General features: G+C 39.4%; 1 protein-coding gene across 1 annotated transcript in view; it reads left to right on the plus strand.

The window, feature by feature from the left end:
- The window catches only part of HIPK3 (homeodomain interacting protein kinase 3), a 98,659-nt gene extending 80,726 nt beyond the window's left edge, over positions 1-17,933 (plus strand). The window contains exons 14-16 of the mRNA XM_029582232.1: positions 114-352; positions 4,817-4,944; positions 14,220-17,933. Coding sequence (XP_029438092.1) covers positions 114-352; positions 4,817-4,944; positions 14,220-14,660 — 808 coding nt within the window. The 3' untranslated portion in view covers positions 14,661-17,933. The remainder of the gene's footprint in view (positions 1-113; positions 353-4,816; positions 4,945-14,219) is intronic.
- The last annotated feature ends 544 nt before the right edge of the window (positions 17,934-18,477 follow it).

Consider the following 18,477-nt stretch of genomic DNA (forward strand, 5'->3'; position numbering starts at 1 on the left):
TGCTAATTTATACATGGATATATACAATGAAATGTTTACAGATTGAATATTGTTCAATGTCTGTCTGTGTTGTAATGGATAAAGTCATTCCATGATATACTTTTTTTTTGTAGTATATCAGATGATGAACCAGAGAGTGGCTGTGATACAGTGGATGGTTCCCCAACCTCAGATTCTTCAGGACAGGACAGCCCATTTGTGGGGAACAGCTATGTAGAAGACACCAATCAAAATACAGAAACAAGAGTTTCAGATAACAACATAGAAACCAAATCGGCTGTGCGCCCTGTAGTGGTCCCACCAAGGAGAATAGTAACAAAGAGAATGAATTCCCATCAGATGTCAAAGAAAGGTAAAAAAAATCTCCAACCTCCCTTTTGTAGCAAAACTTATGGAAAGAGTAGTGAACCTCCAACTCATGGATCACCTGGAAAAAAAAAAACCCTCCTCTTCCCAATTTGGCTTCCGTAAATTCCTCAAAACCGGAACACTACTTATTTCACTCACTGACACCCTCCTTAAAGGATTAGACAAAGGCCAATCTTTCATCCTTGCTCTACTTGACATCTCATCAGCATTCAACACCATCAACCACAATATCCTACTAGATAGACTCTCAGAAATCGGCATCACAGGAGCCGCCTAGACCTGGTTTAAATCCTACCTCCACAATAGAAACTATAAAGTTAGAATTGGAAGCAATTAATTGAATCCCATAAACCTTACACGAGGAGTCCCCCAAGGCTCCTCCCTCTCCTCCACACTATTCAATATCTACCTCCTTCCCCTTTGCCAATTGCTCGCTGACCTAGGCCTTACCCATTATATCTATGCGGACGATGTCCAAACTGTCATTCCCGTTACAGAATCCATCCCTAAATCCCTCAAGATCTGGGATAATTGCCTCTTCTCAATCAACCGCCTCCTCACTAACCTCAATCTTGCCCTCAGTACTACCAAACCTGAACTACTCATCATCTCACCAAACCACCACAACCCGATTCGCCTGCAATGAAGGTTCAACACGTCAGAGACCTTGGAGTAACTTTAGACAACTATCTTAACCTAAAAAAATGTTAACCATACCACTAAAGACTGTTTCCACAAACTCCATATACTAAAAAAATTAAGACCCCTTCTCCATCCTTATGACTTCCGCACGGTCCTCCAAGTCTTACTTTTCACCAAAATCGACCACTGCAACACCCTCCTAGGCCTCCCTGTCACCTCTATCAAACCACTCCAAATGCTTCAAAACGCGGCAGCCAGAATCCTTACCAACTCACGCAGAAGAGATCACATAACCCCCGCACTCAAGGATCTCCTCTGGCTCCCAGTACGCTTTAGAATCCTTCACAAGAGTCTCACCATTATCCACAAAACCCTTCATAACCAAAACATCCAATGGCTGGATAACTCCCTACACTATCTCGTATCTAACAGACCCACGAGAGCGGCTTACAAAGGAACCCTCTACATTCCTCCCCCCCAAACTTACCCAGCACATAGCCACTAAAGAACGGGCCCTGCCCATTGCTGGACCTACTCTTTGGAATTCTATGCCCTCCTACTTAGGCCTAGAACACTGTACCAAAACCTTTATTAAAAAAAACAAACAAAAAAGCCTTCACTTAACCTCACAGACCCTACTTCCCGGCTACATCTCAGCTACCTCCTCCCCTGCAGATATATCTGTATATATTGTAATATGGTTATTTTTAGCATAAGCAAGTGTTAACATTCTGTTTTGTTACCTTACCTCGCATGCACCTGACTTTGCTACTCCAGCCCTTTCTCCCCTCAGTTCTAGCTCCCTTTCGTTACATGTAATTTCTTATTTCCTAAAGTTATTGGTTACCCCTGTTCATTGTAAACCGATGTGATATTCACTTGAATGTCGGTATAGAAAAGTTCTAAATAAATAAATATATACCCCTGCACTGACAGCCCGCCAGTATTCAGTCTCCAGCAGATGGACATGCAATAAAAATTTTTAGGAGAAAAGGACATTTTCGCCTCACTCTCCTGTGGTGATACCTTATGGTCCCGCTCTCAGATAAGTTTTCCTGAGGTGATATCTGCAGATCCATCCCTCAGTAGAGTGCCTTGGTTCGGTAGCTGGTTTTCCAGCGTGGACTTAGCTGAGAGACTAGCGGGTACAGGAAGCCAAGCGCGGCAGTGAAGGCCTTTGCTCTCTCCCCCCGCAGGAGACCGACTCTATATTTGGCCAGAATGGACTGAGCTCAGGTAAAGAGTAAATATTAAAAAAAAAAAAAAAGCCTCTTGCTGTTCCCTGGTAGCTCGCATTTGCTTGATTCTCTCTCAGGAAGTCAATGAGTCTGGTTTGGATTCCAGGGCAGTGATGGAACTGGCAGCTGCCTTTTTGGTGGATGCTGGCTGCGACCTGGCCTGTACTTTTGCCAGAGGGGTGGCTTTGTTGATAGCGGCCAGGCCGTCAGCTATGGCTGAGGAATTGGTAGGCCGATACAATTTCAAAGTCTAATCTTATGAAATTGCCCTTTAAAGGATCACTCTTGTTTAGGCGTGTTGGAAAAAATGGCCAATAAGTGGGATGAGTCCCAGGTTCCTCTGATACCAGAAGATAAGTAAGCACTGCACTCATTCAGCATGAGAAGTCCTGCTAGGGGTTTCAGATATTTTCAGCCTTACAGAAGAGCGGCTTCTCAGAGGGCTCGACCTTTGAGTAGGTCTCAGTCCTTTTAGGCTGCCCAGACAGGGCACAGACTCGAGCAGTGGTGCCCCCCGACCCCCTCAATATAGGTGTGCCATCCCACCTCTGGGAACAGGAGATAGGGGGTTGCCTCTCTTTTTATCGGAGATGGGTCGAGATCATGTCAGACCAGTGGGTTCTGGAGGTGATAAGAGGCGGATATGCTCTAGAGTTTCTCAGCATTCCTCGGGACTTCTTCATTGCATCTCCCTTCAGCTCTCCACATTGTCAAGGCTCCTGAGCCTGCGGGCTGTGATCCCAATGCCCATGTCACAAGAAAATATGGGCTGATATTCCATTTATTTTGTTGTACCCAACGTTGTTGCCCCATCCTGGATCTCAAGGGAGTCAACCATCATTTGCAAGTGACTCATTCTGCTTGGAAACCGTATACATGTGATAATGACAGTGCAGTTAGGGGAGTTTCTTACATCTCTGGATTTGTCAGAGGCATATCTGAATATTCCCAGCCGGCTGGAACATCAACGGTTTCTGTATTTCGCTATTTGGGACAACATTATCAGTTTTGGGCATTACCTTTTGGTTTGGCCACCATGCCCAGAACCTTCTGCAAGGTCATGAATGGTGGTAGTGGCAGTGTTGAGAGAGGATGGCATTTTGGTTCACCTGTACTTAGACGATTGGTTAATTTGGGCCAAGAGTATGAAAAGTCTTTAGGCCTTGCCCAAGGTCATCTCCTTGCTACAGGAACCTAGGTTGGGTGGTGAACTTTGACCAAGAACAATCTACTGCCATCCCAGACACTGGTGTATCTTTGTGTTTGTTTCAACGCGAAGCAAGGCAGGGTGTTTCTGCTGGAGATCCACATTCAGAAACTGATGGTACAGGTGCGACTATTGTCTGAAACAATACACCTGCCAGTATGGTCTTACCTGCAGGTGCTCAGGTTGATGGCAGCCACCCTAGAAGTTGTACCGTGGGCAAGGATGCATGTACGTTCTCTTCAGCTTGCACGTTGGACTCCACAATCTCAGGACTACTTGATATGGCTTCACTTACTGGTGGAGATCAGCATCCAGCTGCAGTGGTGGTTGCAAGCTGATCATACAAGGAAGGGCGTTCGTGGACTCAGCCCACTGGATTAAGGAGGTTATTACGGCCTCGAATGTGGATGCTGATCAGCCTTTGCTAGTCAGGGCTCAGGCAGTGTCATGGACAGAGATTAGATTGTCTCTTGTCAATTTGCCAAGCTGTGTCATGGTCCTCCTTACTCACCTTTTCCAGGCATTACTGCCTGGAAGTTCAGGTCCGGGAGGACGCAGCCTTTGCGTGTGCAGTGTTGATCTGACCCCACAGGCAGTCTTCCGCCCTGTTCAGGAGTAGCTTAGGTTAAGGGAGTAGCTTAGGTTAATCCATGACCAGTGGGATTTACCAATCTGAATAATAAGAGAGGAGGAATTACTACTTACCTGATAATTTCCTTTCATTTAATGAAGAGAGGTTAATCCACCTTCCCGCTCTTGGCTGCTGGATGGTGATGCTATGGTCATCCTGAGTGGTTGCATTTCCGGAAATTACTGTTGTCAGATCCTTTCCCTAGATTAGTGATATTACACTTCTTATCTGAGCTCAGTGTTTTCCTATTATCTGAGTGCTTGAATGGTTGTCTGTTAATAGTTGTGTTCATGTATTGTTTAGTTGTCCACAGTTGGCTTTTGCAGGGAATACTGGTGGGCTGATGTCAGTGCAGGGGTCTATATACTATGACTTCAGCTTTACTCCATCTCTATCTGCTGGTAGAGGTGCATAACCTACTGGTCTTGTATTAACCTGTCTTCATTAAAGAAAAGGGAAGTAGTAATTTCTCCTTCTAAAATATCTTGGATGGGTAATGGATTTCTAAAAGTTGAAGGTATTGGTATTGAGCGCTTTTGCTGCTGAATTTCCTCTAATCACCTTCACAAAATCAGGAGGAAAATTTTTACATGTCAAGCTTTAGTTCACAGGATTTTCTAACCCCATTCTGGCATCCCACAAAACAGCTGCTGCTGCTGCTACTAGTAATTCAAAAGATTGGCATATCCCTTCATTATATGTAATTTTGCATTCTTTGCTCATTGATAGATACTGCATGTCAGCCACTGACAAAAGGCCGATCTGCTCCTGGAAGATTAAACCAGTCTTCAGCTATGGGTAACCGTCAGCAAAAACGGACGTCGGCATTCCAGCAGCAGCATATGAACTTCAGTCAGGTAGATATGTACATTCCTTCCTTAAGGTTTTCAGGTTTTGTTTCTAAGATAAGCAGAGTCAGGGACCTATACAGGGGCAATTTCTGGCTTTTGCTGTTGCTTTATCCATTGGTTTAGCCACCTTAAGATCATCTTTTCTTACATAGGCACCTGGGAACAGTGCCTATGTAAGACAAGAACAAAGAAGTATAATGAAAGGAAATCCTATCAAAGTTAGTTTGGCTTTCTGAAGATAAACCAGTTAGAATTAGCAATTACTGTAATCAGAAAACTCCCATCTTAAAATAGAGGGAGAAACGATGTATTTTTTAAATCAAAAGAAATTTGACATATTGGAAACAAAGAATTTTTGATAAATATTTTTACTCTGATAGATTTATTAAAGAAACCAAAGTAGATCAGCAGAACAGGCATGCTTCCGCACAGGCTCAAGCTACCCCTCCCCTGTCCATACTGATGCTTGCCATTAAAGCCTGCTCACAGAATTGCATATTATTGGTTCAAGAACATGGTAAATCTGTATGTGAGACCTCACTTGGAATACAGTGCACAGTTCTGGAGACCGCCACCTTCAAAAGGATATAAACAGGGTGGAGTCGGCACAGAGGGAGGCTACTAAAATAGTGTTCTAAAACATGAAGGGGAAACACTTCAAGATCTAAACGTACACCCTAGAGGAAAGATGAGATGAGGTATGATAGAGACATTTAAATATCTCAAAGGTTTCCATGCTCAGGAGGCGAGCCTTTTTCAATGAAAAGGAGGCTCTACAACGAGGAGGTCATGGGATGAGGTTGAAGGGGGGTAGACTCACGAGTAATCTTAGGAAATATTTCTTTAAAGAAGGTGATGAATACATGGAACAACCTCCCAGTGGAGGTAGTAGAGACAGAAACAGTATCTGAATTCAAGAAAGCATGGGAGAAATGCAGGGGATTTCTAAGGGAGTGATGGAAGTTGTAGTGATCCGCAGCAGGGAGACAGTTGCAATACCACATACTGTAGAGACACTGAGCTCAAAATTCCCTCTTAATCGAGAAGTCTGGGAGTAATGATACCAACCCCATGTTAAGGCAGTACTTAAATCTGCTTTCTGTAAGTTATGTTTATGAGAGCCTGCTGATTTTCGCTCAGTGCTGCAAGCCATGATTTTCCCCACTATTGATTATTGTACTAATGTATTTTGGTTTGCCTCTACTATCAAAGCACTTCAGCTCTTCCAGAATGCAGCCGCGTGCTTGATATCTGGCTGTGCTATTAGATCTCGCATTTCTCTTGTATTTGACCTCCACTGGGTACCGGTCCAGTGGAGGATCAAATTCAAAATTGTGGCATCGTCTCACAAACTTTTGGATTTGCTGCCTTGGGCTAATGCCCTGTTACAGATAAACAGTCCAGGAGATCATTGAGATAAACATACACATGCTTACTGTGACTCCAACATCGCTCTAAGCTTCAACAGCAAGAGGAAATGTGGAAAAATGGATTTACACTCACAAAGAGGGGAGTAGCTGGCTTGTTACGGCGGTTACTACCCCAAACCAAATAAGCCTGATACTTCACCTTCAATGCATATACAGCATAGTTCTCTGCTTCAACGGCAGGGGAGAAGAAAAAAGGGTTCGCACTCACAAAGCGGGGAGTAGCTGGCTTGTTACGGCGGTTACTACCCCAAACCAAATGTCTGATACTTCACTTTCGATGCATATCCAGCATGGCTCTCTGCTTCAACAGCATGGGAGAAGACTGATACATCACGCATTTCCAGCATAGCTCCTTTATGTGGTAAATTTACCACACTCCCTGCTTCAACAGCAGGGGAGAAGAAAAACAACCAATAAGGACTGTATAACATAGTCTGGGTAAAACAAATAAGCATGGGTGTAGCTTGCTTATTGCGGCGGTTACTACCCCTACTACCCCTAACTAATCAAGCTAGATATTTCAATGGTGGGGGTGGAAGGGAAATAGAACCAAGAGCTAAGAGAAACAGATAAGTATGAGAGAAAAAATGTGTGAAGCTTGCTGGGCAGACTGGATGGGCCGTTTGGTCTTCTTCTGCCGTCATTTCTATGTTTCTATGTTTCTCAAAGGGGCTTGCTGGACATTCCTTCAGTACATCATGCCAGACTCGAGGGAATATTCATTTTCTGTTGCCACACCAACCCTCTGGAACCCATTACTACAAGAACTGCAGCAAACAGTTATAAAACTTTTAAAAGAGTGGCTAAAATATTCTTTTTTCGACTCTCATTTTTGTGGGCTAGCTTTTGTGAGCTGGCCTGTATATTTGGTTTCCAGATTGTAAAAGTGCGCTCCGGTGGAGCGCACTGTTAACCTGCGATTAGACGCGCGTTTTTTACGCGCTAGCTTTACTCCCTTATTCAGTAAGGGGTAATAGCGCGTTGAAAACGCGCGTCCAACCTCCCCGAACCTAATAGCGCCCGCAACATGCAAATGATTGTTGATGGCCCTATTAGGTATTCCCGCGGAAAACAGTAAGTAAAATGTGCAGCCAAGCCACACATTTTACTTTCAGAAATTAGCGCCTACCCAAAGGTAGGCGTTAATTTCTGCCGGCGCCGGGAAAGTGCACAGAAAAGCAGTAAAAACTGCATATATAATAAATAATGCTAAATTAATTTGGCAGATGGGCTCTATGGTCTTTTTCTGCCACTGTTTGTTTCTGTTCTTGTATGCTTGCTTAGTAGAAGGAAAACTGCTCCTTTCTCAAATCTGGTGTCTAAAAAATACTTTCATAGCAGTTACATGAGGCAATTAGACAAGTTGGAAAGAGTTTCTATAACTTTTAAAGAGACAAAGTAGGAGGTTCAGCTCCTACTTTGGCAATAGTTTCAACTTGAGGACAGAGTTGAAAATGGAAGCTGATTGAATAAGGGTGCCCCATAACAAATGAGATAAGTGGGAAACCCATAGAATCTCATATTACCTCTTGTTCTACAAGCTCCTTTCCACTGAAAGGGGGAAGGCTAAACAGATGACAAGGGAAGGAATAATATCTCTAATACCTTGCACACACTTGCTAATACAGTTCCAGACCCGGAGACCCCAATGGCAAGGGTAATTGTGGATGTGGTGCTGCCAGATGAAATAACTACAAGGTCCTTCCAGTCTGCTCATTGTAAACCCTGCCTAATCTGTCTGGAAGAAATGCTTTGTAATGTTAGTCCAGAGTCTACTCTCTTTCAGACTTATGCAATGTCCTCTTATTTTAAATTTCCTTTTTGTTGATAAATGCTTCATTTTGTACATAAGAACATGCCATATTGGGTCAGACCAAGCCCAGCATCCCGTTTCCAACAGTGGCCAATCCAGGCAATAAGAACCTGGCAAGTACCCAAAAACTAAGTCTATTCCATGTTACCATTGCTAGTAATAATGGTGGCTATTTTCTAAGCCAACTTGATTATTAACAGGTAATGGACTTCTCCTCCAAGAACTTATCCAAACCTTTTTTTAAACACAGCTACACTAACTGCACTAACCACATCCCCTGGCAACAAATTCCAGAGTTTAATTGTACGTTGAGTGAAAAAGAACTTCTCCGATTAGTCTTAAATGTGCTACTTGCTAACTTCATGGAATGCCCCCTAGTCCTTCTATTATTCGAAAGTGTAAATAACAGATTCACATCTACTCGTTCAAGATCTCTCATGATATTAAAGTCCTGTATCATATCCCCCCTCAGCCGTCTCTTCTCCAATCTGAACAGCCCTAACCTCTTTAGTCTTTCCTCATAGGGGAGTTGTTCCATTCCCTTTATCATTTTGGTCGCCCTTCTCTGTACCTTCTCTATTGCAGTTATATATATATATATCTTTTTTTTTTTTTTTTTTTTTAGATGTGGCGACCAGAATTGTATGCAGTCCTATCCCTTTTTTTTTTTTTTTTTCCTTTCTGTAGTACAGACACTTCGATCCTTTTGTCTCAATTGTTTTATGACGAGGGCCGTGTGCCCCTTTGGTGTCTTTCCTCAGAACTTTCCCCCCATGCTCTGTATTCAATATGCGTGCTTGAAAAATCGGACACAATACTCCAGATAAGATCTTACAAATGATCTAAACAGAGACATCATCTTTACAGGAAGTTACTCCTCCCGCTCCCTCACCAGATAAAACCCTGTCAAAGAAAAGATCTTCCCGTTCACTAGGATGACATTGTATCTTGGAGGTCGTACAGTTCCTGCTCTGCTTCCTTTTGAACCATTAGACTATTTCTTATTACCTCTCAGTAGAGACTTAATTTTTTTATGATCATTTGGTTGACTAGAAGGATTGATAAACTGCAGACTTTTCCCCTAGTCTTTCCTTTTCTTTGGTTAAAACATAAGAAATTACAACAATGAAGTTGATTTATATACTGTTTGGGATGCTGCTAAGGCTTTTTACATGGCATTGTCTCTTTGGCAACACACAAAAAGAAGCAGTTGGCAGCCAAGTCAAAGACTCTTGAAGCAGAGCTGATTAATTTGGAAGCAGTACCTAAGAAGAAAACAGACAATGGTATACTAAAAGATAATTCAAGTCCGAAATGAGCTCGACTCCAGAGAAGCCTCACGAGCAGCGTTGTTACTTTAAGCTGATAAGACGGCATTTTTATGAGCATGCCAATAAGAGCAGTAAACTATTACTGTGGCAATTAAAGAGAGACAAAATTAAAAGGAGAATTAATACGATTAAAACTGATTGTGGAAATAATACATATAAATCCAACGAGACTGCAGAATGTTTTGCAACCTATTACAAATCGTATGCCTTGCAATTACAAGCTCCCAGAGAGGAAAATATCTGATTGGCTGGGAACTCTTAAATTACTTAAATTGCAAGATCATATTAGAGAGAGTATTAATCATATCTTAATGATGGTATATAAAACCTGGAAAATAAACAAATCATCATTTCACACGAGACATGACCTGTACATCTATTAAATTCATAAAAAATGTCAGCTGGTCCAGATTTATCACCAGCAGAATTTCACTAATGTTTCTCAGTGAATCTGGCTCTTAGTGGCTGGGGATCTTTAATGCTGTCCTTTGACATGGGAGGCTCTCCTCTTCTTTCTATAGTGCTCCCATCACTCTTATCACTAAAGAGGGGAAAGATTCCTTATCGCACTCCAGTTACAGGCCTATATCTTTCATAAATGTGGACTACAATATTTTGCTATGATGTTGTGTTTATGCATTGTTCTGGATTAATCATTTGAGGATATAATTTTCAATCAGGCTTTATCAAGAGGCTCGGATAACACGTTTGATTAATGTATTACATTTATCCAAGAACTTCAAGGGGCGATCAGCTGTCCTTTCTTAGATGCTGAAAAAGCTTTTGACAGAGTGGACTGGTCTTGCTATTTTGTGTTCTCTCTCATTTTGGCCTTGATGATAACCTGATAGACTGAATCAAAGCCTAATATTTTGCTCCTTTAGCTGTGGTATGTGTGAATGGTTGGAGATCTTTAGGTTTCCCATTGTTTCATGGGGCTGGACAAGAGTTTCCCAAATCCCTTGTTCGCCTTGGCTGAATCTATTAGACAAGCAGATGATATTGCAGAGGTGAAAATTGGGATTGAGACTCATTTGATTTCCTTGTATGCAGAAGGCTCTGTAGTGTATTTGAGTCCCTGAAGTATCTTCCAAACTTGATTTATCCTAGTGCAGCAGTTTGATTGTCTTTCAGACTATTTAGTAACCTTTTCTAAATCTATCTTAATGCCTTGCAAAACTGAGAATAAAGTTAGTCAGATGGTGATACACCATACACAAACTAATATATGATAAAGAAGCAGACTGGCTAAACACAGCCTTATGAGTACACGTTCCACAAAGAAACCTCCGCTCAGCAAACAAAGCACTACTAACAATCCCTTCAGTAAAGTCAGCAAAATTAACCCAAGTGAGAGAAAGGGCTTTATCATTGGCTGGGCCCATACTATGGAACACGATGCCCCCCGAACTCAGTTTACAGAATAATCTCAAAACTTTTAAGAAAAATCTAAAAACATGGCTCTTTAAAAAGCCTTCACTAAAGAGTGTGGAGGGTAGAGAATGAAAGTACAGGGTAATGCAGATGAGAATGAATTTACTCAATCCTACATTTAAGAAGTAATACCTCAAAGAGATAGTAACTCAATAATATACCTGGACTTGACCAACATTACTCAAATAATGATTTTATTTATGAAATTGTAACCGAACTTTATTGGCACCTGTTAGAATGTAGGATATCCTACATTTACTTACCTTAGTCTATGTGCCTATTTGTAAACCGTTGCGATGGTAGATAACTTAGTGACGGTATAGAAAAGTTTTTAAATAAATAAATAAAATATCTGAGTTTAGTTTTCAGACTGATAGCAAGTTCAGATATTTGAGTTGTGATCCCTAGCAACTTGCCTTTATTCTTAAAATTGAGATTAGTCACTAATATAATATTGGATTTGAGATCCTGAAGAGAGATGGCAATCTCTTTGATAGGAAGGATCAGTGTTAAAATTCTTTGCAACGTTATTTCTTTATTTATTTAGCGGTTGCGCTGGACATGAAATTGGAAGTTGCAGAATATATAAAAACCACGAAATATTCAGCTACCTATTAACATACCCAAAATATGTTCAGCTCTTTAAAAAAAAATTATGGGAGATTTTGTTTGGCAAGGGAAAGATCTCACAATAGTGTTCAGCACTTTATCATCCCTCACAGAAAAAAATAGAGGTTTTTCAAACTTTGAACAGTTTTATTGGTGCTGCTGTCTTAAAGTAGTAAATTTCTGGTCTTTATTCTCTACCTCTACCAATTGGATTTGATTGTAGAGTTTGGTGGTCCATATTATCCCATTACCATCATATGTGTTTTGCTGCAATGCAGTTTTTATTTTATGTGACTTTGTCACCATGTTTTAAAAAAAATCTGTGAATGTGATATTGTAACCTGCCCTGAAAGTAGGAAGAGCGGGCTATAAACATTTTAAATAAGAAAGGAAAAAAAAGGACAGTTGCAAGGAGCATCTTTATTTTGTTGTTCTCAAATTCTGGGGCAAGATTTTTTTTTTATTTATTTAAGATTTCTAAACCGCTATTCAGTCAGGACGTCATGGCGGTTTATATATTTGAAAAGAGTAACAGAATCCATAAATGTAGCCTAAATAAATGCGTAGTCACCTTTCTCTATTTAAGTTTCTTATAGCCTGCTAATCACTGTATGTAGCCATCCTAAGCACATCAACAACCCTTAGACTCTACTGATAGCTTTAGAGTTTGTAAGAGACCCTCTGGCTTATTCTAGACTTGTTCCTGCACCTTAGGAAGAGGGCATAGAAGCCTCTCTGGTGGACATTCTTTATGCAGTTACCTGTAAATCACTGCATTTCTTCTCTAAATGTTACTAGATTGATAAATGGTCATCAGTAGATGTAGCTTTAAGATGTAAAGTTTTTGTGAGGGGTTTTTTTGTGTATGTATATATGTGTGTGTGTGTGTGTGTGTAGGCTGCAATCATACCTTATAGTTGGGGAACTGTTTGGTTTTTTTCTAGGCCCTACCTATATCAGTCAGGGATGAGATGGAGCAGATTAGTTAATTATCTGATACCTTCTTTCTGTTACTCTGACACCAAGCCTGGGTCAACCCACTCTGATTCTTGTTCACAAACTGGTGAGGTTGGGTTTTTTGTTTGTTGTTGTGTTTGGGTTTTTTTTTTTTGGGGGGGCGGGGCGGTTACTGATGGGTTGATACCATACAATTATTGGTCATATTTGGAGTCTGTTATGGAAGGTGGTAGAGTGATGCTGAGAAATTGTATTTACTAAAAGGTGTGTGACTAACAGATGTTCTCAGGTAAATAACTTTTCTTATAGCAATTTTGAAAAATAACTTTATCGAGATTTGAATACATTCTTTCTCTTCCTGCCTCTGGGTCTTCCCATCCCTTTAAGTGGACATTGTTAGCATTACCTTCTACCTTTTAGCTTACTTTCAAAAACAATCTTGAAGTGGGAGGCTGTAATGTGAATTTTCAGGGTAACTCTAGCAGATTACTTGCTCCTCTGGCCTTGCTATGATCCTATATCCAGCTGGGCTCCTGACTCGTTGTATAGTTTTCTTTAAAGAATTTGCATCTTTAAAATAATATATATTAAAATCACAAAAAGTTATATTGTAAGTTGGTTTGTAACTTGGGTTTAGAAAGCAATGGTTTTACAGAGTGTGTAGCAGAATAAGTGTGTTGGGATACTCCATGTTTCACAAGCTACTCAAGTGAGTGATTTACAGCCAAAGCAAATGGTTAATACAAGTCATATGTGCACTTTGGTGAAAAGGTGTCCCTTATGTTCAAAGTTTGGGATGGGACACAGAAGATCAGTAGTAGAAGAATGTGATTTTTTTTTTTGTTGTCATGATTAGACTGGAACAGTTAATTTAGCATAGGAAACCAGATTTTGGGGTAATTAACATGTTTTAAATACTCATGGAGAGGCGAGGTTTTAAAATGTGTAAAAGACAAAAGAGCCGTATTTACTAAACATAGACACAAAATGGAGAAAACTCTTACAGGGTAATTTTCAAAGGAAAATAACATACTATTGTAGCAATTTTCAAAACCCCATTTACATACATTAAGTGCACTGATTGAAGGTAAACCTATTGACAATTTAATAGCATATATTATAGCAATATTCAAAAGCTGAGGGTACATGGGCTGTTGAAAATGGCTACTATTTTACATTTATATTTTCCTTTGAAAATTTGTAAATAAGCCCCCGTACATATTTGTATTTTTAAAGAAATAAACTGACACACCTTCCAAAGAAGAAATAAAAGTAAATTATAGAAACATATAGAAACATAGAAATGACGGCAGAAGAAGACCAAATGACGCATCCAGTCTGCCCAGCAAGTTTCGCACTTTTTTTTTTTCTCATCCTTATCTGTTACTCTTGGCTGTTAGTAACCTTTTGGTTCTATTCCCTTCCACCCCCACCATTAATGCAAAGAGCTGTGTTGGAAACTGCATCTAAGTGAAATATCTAGCTTAATTAGTTAGGGGTAGTAACCGCCGCAATAAGCAAGCTACACCCATGCTTATTTGTTTACCCAGACTATGTAATTCAGTTCTTGTTGGTTGTTGTCTGTATATAGATCCACGTTTCTTCATTCCCCCTTTGTGCTCAAGCATCTTACACAATGGAAGTCTATCCAGATCTTTTAATGTGACCTGATTGGTTCTTAATGATTTGTATGCTGCATTTTAACAGGTTCAGCACTTTGGATCTGGACATCAGGAGTGGAATGGAAAGTACAGTCAGAGGACACAGCAGCCGTATATCCCAGCCAGTGTTGCCAGCCATCCGTTCACCCTTCCACGTGGCAGCCCAAACCACACCACGGTGCATGCACATCTTGGAGGACAGCCTGCACTTCTTCAGTATCCACCAACTGCACCAATAACCCATATCCTCGCCTCTCCATGTACCTCAAGACCCATTTTACAACATCCAACCTACAGTTTCTCTCATCCCAATGGCATAGTGCACCAGGTCACAGTGGGCATAAATCCCCGCCTTTTACCGTCCCCAACTATCCACCAGACTCGGTACAAACCAATTTTCCCACCACATTCTTACATTGCAGCATCACCTGCTTACACAGGATTTCCATTGAGTCCAACAAAACTCAACCAGTATCCGTATATGTGAAAATTCAAGAACAGTGTTGAGGAAGCTCAATGATACAAACAATTTGAAAAAAAAACAAAAACATGGTGATGAAATAAATACTAACCATGGCACAAGAAAATTATTTTTCAAATCATGTAGACTTGGGTGCAATTTAAACAGTCTTGAGCTTTAAAAGAAAACCTTCACTTTTAATGTGTTTTGCACATTTGGTATAACTTGTCTTGGGTTGTTCTATAGTATCTGTAGACAGGTGACTTACAGGAACAGAAGTCCATTTTCTCTCCTGCTATTTTTATAAAATTGCCTTCTAACTAGTGCAAGACACGAATACTTTTGCGAAGCCATTTGATGTACAGATTTAGAGCAACAGATGCCTATATGTGGCAGTAGAGGTTTGTTTTTGTTTTTTTGGTTTTTTTTGTCTGTTTCAGTGTTATCTATCTAAAATAACTATGCTCTTCACATTGCATGTGTGTCTTGCATGGGCAAAATCAAATTGCCTAGACGTTGCTCTTCAATGTTGTCCTAATAATCTCAGCTGCGTTGTAAACCGTTCCCACACATAGTGCCTTAAATATTTGAGGTTGTTGGTGTTACTACTTAAATATTAATGTTGAGGACTGCAGCACTTAAAATTCAGATCTGCTAAATTTTTTATAGCATAATGCTTTTTTTTTTGTGGTATGATTTTACTGGTGTTGGTTTTTCCTGATCAAGAGGACGGCATGTTTTTCTGTAGCTTAATTCTCCTGTTTGTTCAGGATGGTCTAGCTTCAAGGAAAAAATGAGCATTTTTAAGCAGTAGACATTGGTTCAGGTTTCTTTTTAATTATTATTGGATAGTATTGTAAGAACACAGAACACAGTATCTGTTTACTGTCAATCTGAACTGCAGTACAATCTAAGTAGCTTCTTTTTGCGTTTGCTGTCTGGTTGGGTTCATTGAAATGTTTGGACTTTCAGTAGGCATGACTCTGATTAGAATGACAGAAAATGCAATTAATACTCATTGATTAATGATATGGTTTCATCTTAGCTTGAGCAAACCATGCAGTATTGATAAGTAGTACCAGAAATATTTACCGTTGAGGCTTGACAAGATGTGAGTTTTGTGTGCAATTTTCCATTTATGCATGTGAGAGATTTTAGCCTTTTTACATTATAGTATTTGTTTTAGCTTGTTGGTATTGACTGCTTATTTAATACATTCCGTCAGGGACATAAATCACATGCGTTTTGTTTTTTTTTGGTTTTTTTTAAATTAGTGCATCTTTTTGTTTGTTTCAAATGAAGCTGCTTTTTGCAGCACCAAAGATTGACTCATCAGTTTTCTTTACAAAGGTAGCTCAGTATGCTGTCGCGTGTAGACAAGAGGATTCAAGGAATGGTATTGTGAATGGAGGCGACAGCGTAGCTTACAGGCAGAGTAATAAGTTGTATCATTTCTCTTGAATGTATCCTATATAAGCTGCTATATAATGATTGCCACTTTGGATAGCTGTGAAATTTAGGTGATTAACTAGTTCTTGCATAACTTTCTTATTTCTGTTTGATTACATGAAATAGAAGTGGGGGTTTGGTTTTTATTTTGCTGACATGTTTGCAGTGTCCTTGTACCTACTGTATTGTAAAATGATGGAATTTAATTGCAGATGTTATTTTGGGGGTGTGTTATTTGCATCAGTATTCTCGCTCAGCTGTCATCACTGCATAGAAATGGATGTATCCGTGTAACTTCATTTTTTTTTTTTATGTTTTCATCTTGGCACTGTATTGACATTTAAAAAGCTGCATCTTGCGGAATTGACTTAACTTTTATGTATTTTTTTTTTTTAATTCTGCAGCATTGACTGGAATGAACATAACTTTTGTTCTGCTCCCCTGATGTTTTGGAATTACATTTTGTTTCCTTATGGATTTCACACCACTAAAATGAGTCCTAGTGGTCAATAGGTTAATGATACACTTTTTCTTTACTCCATAAATGCACGCAGTGTTTTATTTAATGAATGTCTGAAATATATGTGCCTATATTTGAAACTTTTATATTGGGAAAACTGAAATACAGCATTAAGAACTACCAGCAGGACAGGTTTTTTAGTTGCACTGGAAATGAAGGATCCTATTTTTTTCCACATTTCAGTGTTTTAGTAATCAACACTATGCATTTTGTACAAAAAGATATCTAAATGTATATTAAACAGATTATAGCCTACTTAATTTGAAATCATCTATACATGTATGTTGGGCATAAGTATATGGAGTCAAGAAAATGTATAAGCAAACGTGTCCTACACCCTCGCAGCTTTCTGTCAACTTTTACATCTGTGGCTCCAAAGATTCCTTGTTTCTATTAACAAGCATTTGTAATCTGATATAACTCAGCATTTAATTTGGGGCCACATGAGCCTTACTATGCTATGGACTGGCGCGGTTTTCCTTGTGTGTTAAGTTTTTGAAAGTTGATATAAAAGTTTGTTTTAATTTAATTTTTCCATACTCCACAAACATAATCTTCAGAGTAAATATTTCTGACCTGAATGTACTGGAACATACTCTACTGCTCTTATTTTGGCTTTTAAAACATGTAAATGTTTAAGAATTGTTGCCACAAATTGAGCAGTGGATGAAAACATTCTAATCAGAAATTAATCTAGTCATCCTTTGTTGAAATTTTCATGATTTTCTCATTTGAATGCTTTTTTAAATAAAACACTGCATGACTACAGATCAACATATCAGCATACTGTTTTAATTTGCAAGTTTTTATATGAATTCCTTGTATTCACTTTTTAACTAGAATTCAGTGTGTTTTATTAATCAACTACGTTACTGTGCTAAGACTTTTGGTTTAATTTTTAAACAATATTCTTTATTTACTGCTAATTTGAACTTTGCTTGTGTTTAAAAGTAAAAGTTAAATCACACTGCAAGTTGTAGGAAGATTTGTTTAGAAATTCAGTAATGTAGAACTGTTAAGTTTGAACTGTTACTGTTTTAACAATTTGTAGGATTTGTGGCTTTTTTGCTTTTGATTTTTATGCTACACTAGTTTGCCATGTAGCAATTGCACTGTGCAATATTACAATACGAGGACTGGGAAAATTTTTATGGATGTATGTCTTACAGTTTGCGATAGTGTTTCTCTCTAGTTCTCAGTGATTTAAATGTGACCAAGCCTTCTGTACTTTGTCACAAAAAGCGGGTTTTCCAGGTGACTATTTTGGTGAGTGTCAAAATAAGAATATATGGTGTATTGTCGATTCACTTTGAATTAAAATATATATTGCAGCAAATGAGTTGTGGGGTTTTATTTTGTTTGTCCCATAATTTCCCATATGACTCTCTCAAAAGAATCCTGATGTGGGTTGTTCTCGAAGACCTGGAAGGGAAAAGTGTCCCCATTACATCTAGTCTTTATCCATAGAGAGAGAGAGGGACTGAGTCGTTACTGTCATAACCCTTCCTATTTTGATTAATTGAAATGGCAAAACGTTGGCAAGAACTGCTAAGTATTTTAACAGGATTAGATGCTCTCAGTGCCAGTCTGATGGCCCCTTGTGGTCTGAGAGGAAAAGAGCTTGAAGGGACACTAAAAGAGTCAGGTGAGGAGACCTGGGGAGAAACCTTTGGTAGTAACCTCTCGGAAAAATGTAACACTTTGTCCTTATTGAGGTTTCTCTTTTTCAAAAACTTTATTCTTATTCATCCCAAGAGAGAATTTTACATTGAGAACATTAGCAACATTACCTACAGTGAATAAGCCTACTGAGAACTATAAATATTTGTCTCATGGAACATTTTTCATATTTTCCAAACTGAAGAAAGCCAAACA

This window comes from Rhinatrema bivittatum, chromosome 17, assembly GCF_901001135.1.
Source record: "Rhinatrema bivittatum chromosome 17, aRhiBiv1.1, whole genome shotgun sequence".
Taxonomy (NCBI): Eukaryota; Metazoa; Chordata; class Amphibia; order Gymnophiona; family Rhinatrematidae; genus Rhinatrema; species Rhinatrema bivittatum.